Source organism: Lissotriton helveticus, chromosome 10, assembly GCF_964261635.1.
Source record: "Lissotriton helveticus chromosome 10, aLisHel1.1, whole genome shotgun sequence".
NCBI classification, from domain to species: domain Eukaryota; kingdom Metazoa; phylum Chordata; class Amphibia; order Caudata; family Salamandridae; genus Lissotriton; species Lissotriton helveticus.
Genome location: NC_136071.1, coordinates 730,740,567 through 730,754,004, shown reverse-complemented (window position 1 = coordinate 730,754,004; position 13,438 = coordinate 730,740,567). Strand labels below are relative to the sequence as shown.

At 51.7% G+C, this 13,438-nt stretch overlaps 1 protein-coding gene across 4 annotated transcripts in view; it reads right to left on the bottom strand.

The window, feature by feature from the left end:
- ZMYND11 (zinc finger MYND-type containing 11) overlaps window positions 1-13,438 on the bottom strand; it is an 836,880-nt gene that overhangs the window by 505,013 nt on the left and 318,429 nt on the right. For all 4 annotated transcript variants that reach the window (XM_078663281.1, XM_078663280.1, XM_078663283.1 and 1 more), the window contains one exon: window positions 5,857-5,934. In XM_078663281.1, the coding sequence (XP_078519407.1) occupies window positions 5,857-5,934 (78 nt within the window). The remainder of the gene's footprint in view (window positions 1-5,856; window positions 5,935-13,438) is intronic.

The following is a 13,438-nucleotide window of genomic DNA, read 5'->3' as shown; positions in this document are numbered from 1 at the left end:
CCATCTTTGGAGCCTGCTGGCGCTGCCGCGGTCCATCTTAGCTGAACCACCTTTGGAGCCTGCTGGCGCTGCCGCGGTCCACCCTAGCTGAACCATCTTTGGAGCCTGCTGGCGCTGCCGCGGTCCATCTTAGCTGAACCACCTTTGGAGCCTGCTGGCGCTGCCGCGGTCCATCTTAGCGGAACCATCTTTGGAGCCTGCTGGCGCTGCCGCGGTCTATCTCAGCTGAACCATCTGTTGAGCCTGCTGGCGCTGCCGCGGCCCATCCTCTCGGAACCCCCCGGCTCGAGGATTGAGAGCTGTGCGCAGGGTATCCCTTCCGTCCTAAGGACAAAGACTATCCCGCTACCCTATCCCCTATTTACGAGACTTTGCAGATCCCTCGATCTGCCTGTACCTATCGCTGAAGACAAACAACCTTTTATTCTTGATAAAAGCCTAAAGAACTTATCCTCCTGTGTGGTGTCCATTTGTAGTGGTGCGATTACTCTGCTGTACGAACCTAGGAGAGGGCCCTCACCCAGGAGGCCTCTCGCTAACGCTCGGCTACTTCTCGACGGAGGGGTGGACCTAGGGGTGGTCAGTCAGACATCTTCTGCCTCCCCCGGGACCGCCTTTCTAACAAATGTTCAATATGGAAGCCCCTCGCACCAAAAGTTCTTGAAAGGTAGAAATATCATCAACAGGTGAAATCCTTTGAGGAGGAGAGTGAGATAAAGTAGGAGAATATCTTCCTGAACTTGTAGAGGAAGTGCCCCATGTGTGTCTAGAACAAGATCTTCCACCGTGATGTCATGGGAATGAATAGAGGAACGTCTATGGCTGCGATAACGATCCCTCGTGTGAGACTTAGACCTTGGCCTTCGTGGTGTGGGAGGAGGCAGAGGACGAGGTGTAGTAGGCTAAGAAGGCGGTGGAGGAGGCGGTGATGTAGGTGGCCTAGGTTGATCATCTTGAAGAGGAGGAGGAGACTGAGTAGGTGATATGGTCCTAGATGGAGAGTATGTTTGGTAATACACCAAATCCGCAGAGTAGATTAGTCTCCTCTTTTTCAGAGCCTTCTGAAGTAAACAAGGAGCTGCAGATTCCACAGGAGACCCATCTTTCCACCTAGACGCCGATCTACTTGTTAACTGAGACCTTCAGCATCGTCTCGAACGAGAACATCCTCTCGATGTCAACTGCAGAGTTCTCGAAGTCGACAGAGTCCGTGAACAACAGTGTTTTCTCAACTTTGAATGACGGCTCAACGCCGATCGACGGTGGCGTAGCGACGTCGATCAACGGTGCTGTGTTGACATTGATGTGTCAACGTCGAGTGATGCGATGTCCTCGACGGTGATCTTGTTATCGTCTGCAGTGGGCTTCTCGACGCCGAACGAGGAGTTCTCGCCGTTGGCGTAGCTACCACCGTCGAAGATCTGCTCCTCGACGTTGAAAGTCAATGTCGTTTTGACTCAGAACCATGGGTCGACAGCGAACAGGTCACAGCTGTGACTTCTCTTGACGTCGTAGCCTTAACGTCGACAGGAACCAACGCCGTTTTTCAGCCCTTCTTCTGCTGGGGTGCCCCCCAGTGCCTGAAGGTAGGGCCCTGGTAGAGGACTGACCCTCTCCTCGCCCTGAACTCCCACCTTATGACTGGACCTGCTCTTTTCTTCGTTCTTCTGCTCCTTAATGTCACATTTTCTCCTTGTCACGCAGGGTACGCCTGGAAACGTTTTTACAGATGGAACAGGAATCAGGAACGTGAGAAACAGTTAGATAAATAATGCACACTCAATGAGGGTCAGTTTTGGCCTTCTTCCTTCCACAGTCTGGACACTTGTGGTAATCCCTGCCAGGAAAAGACAGAAAAGGGTAGAGAAAAGGCAAAGATGTCAAGTGAAACACTTGGAAGTAAAAATTCTGAAGAGATTTTGAATGAAAAAATATATATATATGGTAGAGCTCAATGCTCAAGGGTCCTGATAGCAGGAGCAAGAAAAAAGAACTGAAGTTACTGCCACTGGCTGTGCATCATGGAATATTGGTGGTCTCTGGGGATTTCCTAACCACTTGGCTGCTAAGGCTTTTCCCCTCCTGTGCTGATATTTATTGAATCCCATTATACATGACGAGTTCACCTTGTCATGAGCACAGCTCCAGTGTGCCTCATGACGAGCTCACCTTGTCATGAGCATTCAAGAGGTTAAAGGCACAGCGTCTAGTTTAAGACATATCCTTTCATCTCTATCATTAAAAAAGGAGTTTTGTGAAGGGAAGTTTTCTGTGTGTTAAACACCATACATAATAGCACAAAACATAGTATACTGGCTATCTTTTTCACTTCAAGATGAAGATGTGGCCATTGTAGCCTATTTAGTTAGGCTGCATTATTGTCTTTACTATCTCTTAAGTGTCTTTGCAAGCCTTCCTGAAGAAAGGTGAAAAATATCCACTTAAGAAGATATATCTAAGAAGTGCTACGGGGTCCTGGCACATGGGAAGGACTATTCAAGTGCTTAAGACTATACATGGAAATCCTCTGCAAGAGAACTTAATAGTTATTCAGTCATTGATAAGAAGCCTGGTATGATTCTACTAACTGCTCCCTTTGCATGGATTGATATAAGATTGGTTAGTTTTTAGCAGTTGTACCATTTTAGATGAAAGTCAAACACAACAATTAGTTAAGGAAAAGCCTTCACCTGTTCCAATATATTTTAGCCTACATTTATACCTTTCATAGTTTTCACCCTCTAGTGATAATCAGTTTGGGTTTCTACATGCTGTATACAAATGCAGTGACGCCATCTATGCAACAAATGTATTAATCACGTCCTGCAGATCGACAAGACACCAATCTGCTCCTTCCAGCACTAGCAACACCTGAGCCAGGAACAGCACCTTGAACGTTTCTATGTCCAGAAACCAGTATAAGACCCTGAGATCAAAGATTGGAAATAAGACTGCTATTTTTGGGGGGACCAGGTAGTTTCAGGCGTAGCCCTCCTGGCCCCAATTCCTGCTGTTGCACCAATACCACAGCCCGTTTCAGGAGTAATAGCTCTAGCTCCTGCTGAAGAATATGTAGATAGTCTACTGAAGGGAGGAAACAAGAGGGAATGGGCAGAGAAGCCTGTTGGAAGGGTAGAGCATAGCCCTTTACACAATCTTCAAGACAAATAGTTCTGACATTTTGGCCTTCCAAGCCTGTGGCAGGAGGCTAACTGTCCCCCAACAGGCATCAAGGTTGTTGTCAAGAGGGAAGTAGCTGCTTACCTGTCATGGCTGGGGAAGGAGGAGGGAGAGGTAAAGCGTGGCTACTACCTTTGTCGCAGCCCCATTACTGTTAAAATAACAGGTTCTGCTGCTACTACAGATATTACTGGCTTTGCTGGCTGACCCCAAAGGAAAAGACCCTGGTAGTCCACCGAATCATGCACAATACCTATAATCCCAATGAAGAGGCAGGAGACCTAGGGACTTAGCAGTGGCGCTGCTTTCCTTGAATCGCTCAATGGCCGAATCTGCTTTGTACTAGAACAAGTGGAACTATCATAGGTAAGTCCATGAGGGTAGCCTGAACGTTGGTGGAGAATCAAGAAATTCTCAGCAAGGCGTGACGTCTAAGCACTACAGAAAAACCCACAGCGCACTACAGAGTCAACCATGTCCAGCTCAACCGAATGACCAGTCTGGGCTCAGCTTGTCCATCCCGCACCAGATTTGTGAAGTGTGCCTGTAGATGTTTCGGAAGCTCAGGATTACAATGCACGCCATGTCCCAAAAGGCATGCACCACCAGGCATGTAGCACTGAGTGGTTTTAAAGACATACAGCCTGATGAAAATGACTTCTTGAGTTATTTAATTCAATCAGGTGGTCTGAAATATGCAGACGATAGCATGGAAGAGGAGGCCGCCTATACCACCAGTCTATCCACAGATGGGTGCGTTAGCAAAAAGGGCAGTTTGACTGGAGCCAGTCTATATCTCCTGGCTACTATGCGGCTACCGGCGGGGGCAGGTTTCTCCTAAGCTGCCATATCTGGTTCTGTGATGACATCTTTAAACAGAGGTCGTGGTTCCGATGCTTGTGATCTGCGGTGCAAGACCTCAGTCAAGATGCTGCCGTAAGGATTATTGCTGATAAGAAGTGGAGGTGTAAGACCAGTGGGAGAATGTAATTCCTACCCAGGGGGAAGTTTAAACCACTAGCATGGTTTACAGAGAGTAAATCTGAGACCATAGTTACAGAATGCCCATCTCCATCATCTGTGTTCTGCTGTGGGTCTAGAAAAGAATCAGAATCCCTTCAAAAAATTAATTTATTTTTTCCTACCAGCTGCTGTGCATCCCTTCTGGATAGGGTCAGATAGCTCCATCAAAGGGAGAGGGTCTGGAGTCTGAGACGGCACCAGTGTTATTTGGGTTGGTGCCTATGACGGATTGGTTTTAGCTGTTGGAGTTGGGGAAGAGCCCCCTTGAATTACCATGTGGGATGGAATTATCCATGGCGCCACAGCAAAACTCATCGTCGGTGTCAGTGCCAGAGTGAGGGCTAGGGAGATGAATGGTAGAGGTATAAAATGAGGGAAAAGCTGCAACTGTAAAGCCCACCCTTGGCCCTCCAACTGGAAAGCCTATGGGGCCAAAGGTATTCCAGAGAGGGACCACTGCCCTGTGAAAGGTCAACAAAGTGTTCAGAAAGACTTTCCTCTTGGTTTAGAAGGACTCGTTCTAGCTCCAACAAGGAATCCTGAGGTGCATGGGATTGCCTCAAGACCTACCTTTTGACGCCTGGCGCTGCTTGGAGTTGTGTCAATGCTAATGCTGCATCTAGATTTCAACAACGGTAATTCCGGTGACTTCAACCTTGTTAAGACCTTCCTCTTGGCACAGAAATCTATTCAGGCCTGAGCAATAAAAAATGTAACCTCTCTTCCTTTGAAGCCCTTGAAGTGCATGAACCAGCATGACTTGCATGATTCATATGAGTTTCTGTTGTAATCGAACCTTAGGCACTAAAGACTGATGTTGCAAAGGTCTTTGATGAACATTAGTCCATCACAATGCCCGCAGGGTTTAAAAGTTGACCTTTTAGGGTGTGACATCCCAGCACTGCACCTCAAATAAGAAATTCTGAGAAAATGGTGGACAAAACTATAATGAAAATGTGAGAGAATTTAAGGACAGCAAGCTCCAGAACTATGTTTACGGCACGAAAAAAGGGAACTGACGCCAGGACAACTGTGGGAGATAATTTATAGCTCCAGTCCATCACAGTGGTGTCATTTCCAGCTCCAAGACTGAGCCATGTCCCCCAACTGGCGCAGAGAGCTATGTAAATACACCCTGTTACCAATTTCGCGACTGGAATATTCAAAAGGTGAGGAATATGCAGCTAAAAGTATTCACCCAACTATATTATTTTCTTCCAGTTTATGTACTTTTCTTTTTGCATTGAAATCTCACACTACATTGCTTAAAAATTATCATTTTTTTCCTGTTTAATTTGAATGGTTCAGCAATAGAGGACTAACAAATAAAACACTGAGAATGGTCAGAAAGAAAATTTCCAGAAGGCCAAAACACAACTACCCACATTTTGCAATTGTCATATTCAACATAGATCATTCTTTGAGCAGCATTACTTGCAGCCCATACATGTGTAGAGTATTGCAATTTCCAAGAAACATTTCCTCTGAAATGGAATCTAGGCTTCATTAATGTTAACATTTTCCCATGCAACATGTTCTTCATCACAATCCACGTTAGTTAAATTAATCCAATAATCTAGATTAAAACAAAGGAAAACTAATGGTACATTTTAAGACATGTTTTGGACAAGAGTCCCTGCTGTGAACACTCACCCTTTCCTTCATACGAGAAACAATGTAGCGAAGGTATTTGCTCAACTCCTGCTTGTTTGTACTTTTCTTCTTGATTGCCTGAAGAAGATAAAGTCTCATACAGATTAATTTTAAAGAATACAGCTATAAATCCATTTTACAGAGATAATTTCTTAAGAAAGACATGCAACAAGAACAGATAGACAAGAGTGTAAACTTAAGAAACTCATGGGCAACATAGAAAGAGCATATTCAATCTTCATCAGTATGAAAAGGCACATAAAAAGTTCTAAGAAACTCTTAAAAGAACTTGTCAATGTCAATCTTCTAAAAAGTAATAAAAATAGATATGCTAGTGAATTTACATCAACATTTTAATGCACATTCTCTATAGGGTGTAGATGTGCTTCTTTTTATTCGGAGGAATGCATAACAATTTTGTTAAACGAAATGATAATCAAATTCTAATCCTCTCATTCTAAACATTTTACCTGGATTTCAGTGTAGAATCAATTAATACAAACCACCACTGAAATCTTTTTTGTGCAAAGAGTTATAAATTACACTATCTTGAAGATCCAGATGTTAATAATTCCACCCCTTTTCGATCAGTTGCTGTAAATGCAGTGCATAGATAATGTATATCAAAAGCCAAGTTCATTCCATAGGAAAGGAAAATGTTACTTCAACTGTAAGCATACGTCTGTGGCACGCACTGCTATAGCTTTCAAATGCTGTGCATTCTCCTGCCATCTAGTGTTGGACGCAGACGTGTGCAACTTGTTTTTCTTCGAAGAACTCTCCAAGTCAAGAGGTATATTGATCCCACCTATTGATGGTAATTCACATGGGCATCGGCTCCATGATTAGGTTTTTTTTCCGAACGGCAGGTGAGGATGGAAATGGTGTGTCGAGATACAGAAAAAGATTACCATGCGAAGAATAAAACAAGCATTTGCAATGCAATAGGTCTCGCATTAGGAAAGTTTGAGCTATTGGTATTGTAAATGACACATTTTTTATTTATGTTTTTTTTTTTTAAAGTAGCGAAATTAATAGCTTTGTCATTTACAATGCCAAAAGTTATAACTTTCGCAAATGTGACACCTATAGCATTTGTAATGCAATATGTGTTGTATTTAGTTGACTTACATGTATTGATATTACATATAACAATGGCTTTTAATTTTTTTAAATAATTAATACTTAAATAAAAGTTATTGTAATTTATAATGGCAATAGCTTAAACTTTTGTAAATAACTTTTGTAAAGATTATGTTCAGTGTATTTTATTGTGACGAAAATCCAATAACAAAAATGAAATATTAACATCTTTTTGTTACATTTGTAATAAAGCTCGAAACATTGAGAGAACATATTTGAACCAGTTGTTGTTGAATGGTTGCACAGATTGATGCTGTGGTGGGGCTGAGTGATGTTGTGATGGCGAACGAGTGATAATGTGGCGTTCAGTGATGCTGTGGTAGCGCCGTCGCAAGCCCTGTGCGACTCACTCGCCACTTTTTTCTACCGCAAGATAGCAGACATCCACGACAGCTTCATCACCCAGACAGCAACACAAAAGACTCTCTGCACACCATCGACCATGACCCGCTGCTAGCCTGGGCCAGCGTGAGCATCGATGACACCGTCAAGACCATGAGCACAGTCCACTCCGGCTCCCCGTTAGAACCATTCCCGCACCCCATCTTCATCAAAGCCAGCAGCTCCATCGCACCCCACCTGCGTAACGTCATCAATCTCTCCCTCGAGACCGCGACCTTCCCAGAGGGCTGAAAACACACTGAGATCAACCCTCTACTCAAAAAACTCAAGCCAGACCCTAGAGACCTCAAGATCGTCAGCAGACAGCTAACCCGATACCTCGAAGAAAACAGATTCATTTACCCTTCCCAGTCAGGGTTCTGCAGCAACCACAGCACCGCCCTCATCGCCGCTACTGACAACATCAGGACCATGCTGGACAACAGTGAGACCGCAGCCCTCATCCTCCTGGATCTCTCCGCCGCCTTCGACACCGTCTGCCACCGCACACTACACACACGCCTCCACGCCGTAGGGATCCAAGACAAAGCCCTGGAATGGACCACCTCCTTCCTCTTCGGCAGAACCCAGAGCGTCCGCCTCCTCCCTTTCCGATCCAAAGCCTCCAAGATAATCTGCGGCATACCCCAGGGATCCTCCCTAACTGTTCAACATTTACATGGCCCTGCTCGCACATGTCGCCCGACAGCACGACCTCAACATAATCTCCTACGCCAACGACACTCAACTGATCCTCTCCCTTACCAAGGACTGCATCACCGCCAAAGCCAACCTCCAAAAGCTTCACAAGCTCTGGCATTGCGCGGAGGGGTGCGGGGGAGCGGCTTCCTTTGAAGTCTGCTAACGCGCAAAAATCTGCGCGCTGGCAGATAGAGACTAACTCCTGAGGCGGAAAGCCGGGAGCAACGAGCATTTTTTTTTAATTGTATTTTCTTGTGTTTTTAAACTTCACTTACCTGGCACCATCCTCGCTAGCACACCCCCCGCACAGCCGATCTGAACGCTGTCGCGGGTCGCCACACTTAGTGACGCCATCCAGGGGAAGCCTGGTCAGGCCACGCCCCCTCCAGGATAGGCCACGCCCCCCCTTCATAACGTGCCAAAATCTGCGCTGTTGGAAAGGCGACCCCAGGGGAGACAGAAGGTGTCTGACTGTCCGCCCCGAGACCCACCTCTCGGTATGGAATGGGCCGAGCACCGTAGGGAGGCCTCCTTGGCGAGGCTCCTCTCCTACAATCGTAACAGCAGGGTAATCACACTACTCACAGATAGACACTACACAGGAAGGAGGTTCACAAGAATCTTTATATAAGTACTCAAAGCAAGTTCTTGGCAGGATAGCGGCAAGGATCGAGGGATCCGGAATGTCTTGATCTCGGGGGAAAAGGGGGTAGCGGGACAGTCTTGGCACCCACTGGTGCGTAGTGGTTCAAGGGTTCAGGCCGCGACAGCGTCAGCAGGGCCTCGGAGGTAGTTCAGCTTGGACAGGCCGCGACAGCGTCAGCAGGGCCTCGAAGATGGTGTGGCTCGGTCAGGCCGCGACAGCGTCAGCAGGGCCTCGAAGATGGTTCAGCTTGGTCAGGCCGCGACAGCGTCAGCAGGGCCTCAAAGGTAGTTCAGCTTGGACAGGCCGCGACAGCGTCAGCAGGGCCTCGAAGGTAGTTCAGCTTGGAAAGGCCGCGACAGCGTCAGCAGGGCCTCGAAGGTAGTTCAGCTTGGACAGGCCGCGACAGCGTCAGCAGGGCCTCGAAGGTGGTTCAGCTTGGACAGGCCGCGACAGCGTCAGCAGGGCCTCAAAGATAGTTCCAGGTGCAAGAGTTCGGATCAGGATCAGCCGCGACGAGGTCAGCAGGGCTTCGACTCCAGATACAACTGCCGTCCTGATCCAGGGCTGGCCCAGATATAGGACTGGAGTCCTTTGATGTCCGGACCCTCGCGCCTGGGGGTCAGAGGGGCCGGGATGAAGGTGTCCAGACACCCAGCAGGGGGGTGGAGCCAGCGCCCAGGGAGGCTGGAGGGCGATCGATACCAGGCGTCCGGGGACGGCTGGAGGGCCCTCGAGACTTCCCGCCTTTCGGATCTGTCAAGTGGCCACTCGACCACCTGGGAGGATCTTGGTGCCCCGATGTCGGGGCTTCGCTGGGGCCGGGGCCAGGGTGGCGGCGGCCACGTGCTCGGGACGTGGTGGGCCCAAGATGGAGTCGGGCCAGAGATGGGGCCCAGCATGGTTGCTGGACCGGCGGTGTTGGCGAGCAGGGCCCGCCGGGGGCCAGGGAGAGGGAGAGCCGTAGGCTGCCAGGGGGCGGCCCTCCTTGCGGGTTCGGGAATGTTCGTGTCAGGAGGGTCGACAGCAGCTCGACGGCGGCCCGATGTCGTCCGGGGCCCGCCAAGTTGGAGGGGTAGGCCCACGCCACGAGGCCGTGTCCAACACACGTCCCCTCCAGCTGAAGGCGAGGAGAGTCACCCATCGTCCTGGGGACTCTCTTCGTCGAGGCGGAAGAATCGGGACAGGCCATCAGCGTTGGCGTGGTCGTTGCCAGGGCGATGCTCCACAGTGAAGTCCATCCCTTGGAGGGAGATGGACCATCGCAGCAGCTTCGGGTTTTCGCCACGCATGTGCATCAGCCACCGTAGGGGCCGGTGGTCCGTCTGCACCCGGAAGTGGGTGCCGAAGAGGTATGGCCTGAGTTTCTTGAGGGCCCACACGACGGCGAAGGCCTCTCTCTCGATGGTGCTCCATCGTTGTTCTCTGGCCAGCAGCCGCCGGCTGATGAAGGCGACTGGATGGTCAATCCCCTCGGGGTCCATCTGAGATAGGACCGCCCCGATGCCGTGTTCCGAGGCGCCGGTCTGGACCACAAACTCTCGGCTGTAGTCGGGGGCCTGGAGCACAGGGGCGGTACACATGGCTGTTTTCAAGGTCTCGAAGGCCACCTGACACGCGGGTGTCCACTGCACTTTCTGTGGCCGGTTCCTCGAGGTCAGTTCCGTGAGGGGCCCCACAATGCTCCCATAGTTCTTTATAAAACGCCGATAGTACCCCGTGAGCCCCAGGAAGGCTCGGACGGCGGTCTGGTTGGCTGGGGGTTCCCAGGCTAGGATGGCGTCGATCTTGGGTTTGAGGGGAGCCACTCGGCCGCTCCCCACTTGGTGTCCCAGATAGGTCACGGACCCTTGGCCTATCTGGCACTTGCTGGCCTTCACAGTTAGCCCGGCCCGGCGGAGGGCGGTCAGGACCTCCCAAAGGTGTTTCAGGTGCTCAGCCCAGTGGAGGCTGTAGACCGCAATGTCGTCTAGGTAGGCGGCACTGAACTCTTCTAGCCCCGCCAGTACTTTGTTTACTAGTCTCTGGAAGGTGGCCGGGGCGTTTTTCATGCCGAAGGGCATCACCTTGAACTGGAAGTGGCCGTCGGGTGTGGAGAAGGCTGAGCGCTCCTGGGCGCTAGGGGTGAGGCCGATCTGCCAATACCCGGCGGTGAGGTCGAAGGTACTGAGGTACTTGGCGGCCCCCAGGCGGTCGATCAGTTCATCGGCCCGGGGGATGGGATGTGCATCGGTTCTCGTAACGGCATTCAGCCCCCGGTAGTCGACGCAAAACCGGAGTTCTGGCGGGGTGCCAGGGGCGGCGGCCTTAGGGACCAGGACCACTGGGCTGGCCCAGGGACTGTCGGAGGGTTCGACTACCCCCAAGGCCAGCATCTTGGTAACTTCCTTCTGGATGCAGGCCCGAACTCGGTCGGGGACCCGGTAGGCCCGGTGTCGTACTGGCTGACTGTCCCCGGTGTCGACATCGTGGACACACCATTGGGTAACCCCGGGGGTGAGAGAGAACAGATCTGTGAATTGTCCCAACAGTTCCTGACAGGCTCGACGCTGCGCGGGGGTCAGGTCGGGGGAGAGAGAGATCCCTTCGACGGAGCCTTCCTTCTCAGTGCACTTTAGGAGGTCGGGCAAGGGCTCGGAGTCGTCTTCGGTCCCATCGTCGGTAGCGAGTAGCAGGCTCAGGTCGGTGCGGGCAAAATGAGGTTTGAGCCGGTTGGCGTGCAGAACCCGGAGGGGGTTCCGGGGAGACTCCATATCCACGAGGTAAGTGACGGGGCTCTTGCGCTCGATCACCTTGAAGGGCCCCGACCATTTGTCCTGGAGGGCACAGGGTTCGACCGGGGACATGACCCAGACCCGCTGGCCCGGCTCGAACTCGATGGAGGAGGAGTGCTGGTCGTACCAGCGTTTCATGTCCTCCTGACTGGCCTCCAGGTTGGCCTCTGCAAGGGCCCGGAACTTCCGAGTCTGGTTCCGGAGGGTCAGGAGGTATTGGTAGACATCCGGGGGTGCGCCTTGGACGGAGGTTTCCCAGCCCTCCTTGACCAGGCTGAGCGGACCTCGGACAGGGTGTCCGTACAAGAGTTCAAAGGGGCTGAACCCCAGGGATTTCTGTGGTACCTCCCGATAGGCAAACAGGAGGCAGGGCAGCAGGACGTCCCATCTGCGTCGTAGTGGCTCCTCTAGGCCCTGTATCATCCCCTTGAGTGTCCGGTTGAACCGCTCCACAAGTCCATTCCCTTGGGGATGATACGGGGTGGTGAACTTGTATGTGACCCCGCACTGTTGCCACAGGGACCGCATATATTTAGATATAAAGTTCGTGCCTCGATCGCTCACAACCTCCCGGGGGAATCCTACTCGGGAGAAGATCCCCATCAAGGCTCGCCCCACCACGGGAGCGGTGATGGTTCTGAGGGGGATGGCCTCAGGATAGCGGGTGGCGTGGTCCACTAGGACAAGTATGAAGCGGTGCCCTTGCGAGGTCTGAGGGTCCAGGGGCCCCACAATGTCTATTCCCACTCGCTCGAAGGGGGTGGTCACTACTGGAAAAGGTTGGAGCGGGGCCTTCACCTTCCCCCCGCTCTTTCCGCTGGCTTGGCATGTCGGGCAGGTGCGGCAGTGGTTATGTACATCAGTGCGCATTTTGGGCCAGTAGAAATGGGTCACCAGGCGGCTGTAAGTTTTGTCCTGCCCCAGGTGCCCTGCGAGGGGCACATCGTGCGCCAGGTTCAAAAGGAAGTCTCTGAATCGCAGGGGAACCACTAGCACTCGGCTGGCCCCCAGCTCGGCAATTTTCTGTTCACTATATAGGAGGTCGTGGTCCCAGTAGACCCAGTGGGACCCTGAGGTGTCCCCGGTAGCTTGGGCAGCGGCTTGTTGGCGGGTCCCCTCGAGGGAAGGGCAGGTCTTCTGCTCCTGCCGAAACTGTTCTCGGGTGGGACCACCCTCTTGGCGCCATTGGGCGAGTTCGGGGATGTCGCTGAGCTCGTGGTGGTTTTCGGGCTCCGAGGGCCTGGTCTCGGAGTCGCATTCTTCATGGATGGCCGAGGGTGGTGGCTCGGGCCACTCCGGCTCTTCGGTCGGGGCGGCCTCGGTCGCGGCCGAGGCTCGGGCCGTCATAGATCGGGTCGTCGCACAGACCCACTCTGGTAGTCCCATCATTCCTAGGTGCTCTCTCCGCTCGACTTGGGCCCAGGGAGAGCTCTCGAGGTCGTTCCCAAGGAGGCAGTCCACGGGGGCGTCGTCCCGGACGGTCACCTTGTGGGTGCCCGACACTCCCCCCCCATTCGAAGGGAATTCGGGCCATCTGGCATAGAGTTTCGGAGTTGTCGGCGGCCCTCACGGGGCAGCGTACGTTCGGGATGATCTGTTCGGGGGTCACCAAGTGGCAGCGGACGGCGGTCACACTGGCTCCCGTGTCTCGGAGGGCTTCGGTCCGTCGTCCATTGATGTGGACCCACTGACGGTATTTTCGAGTGTTACTCGGTAGCGGGGCCTGGGGGACCATGTCTCTATTGCCCAGGCAGGCTAGGGCCATGGCGGCCGGTTCATACTCGATTTGTTCTTCCTCGTAGACCTCTACGTCTTCTCCTCCCTCTCCTCCCAGAGCTGCAGCAGCGAACTGGCGGGTCGGAGGCCCAGTGGTGCCGGGTCGCTGGTTCATGGGGCAGAGGGGGTCACTGGCATAGTGACCGGTCCGCTGGCATCTGTG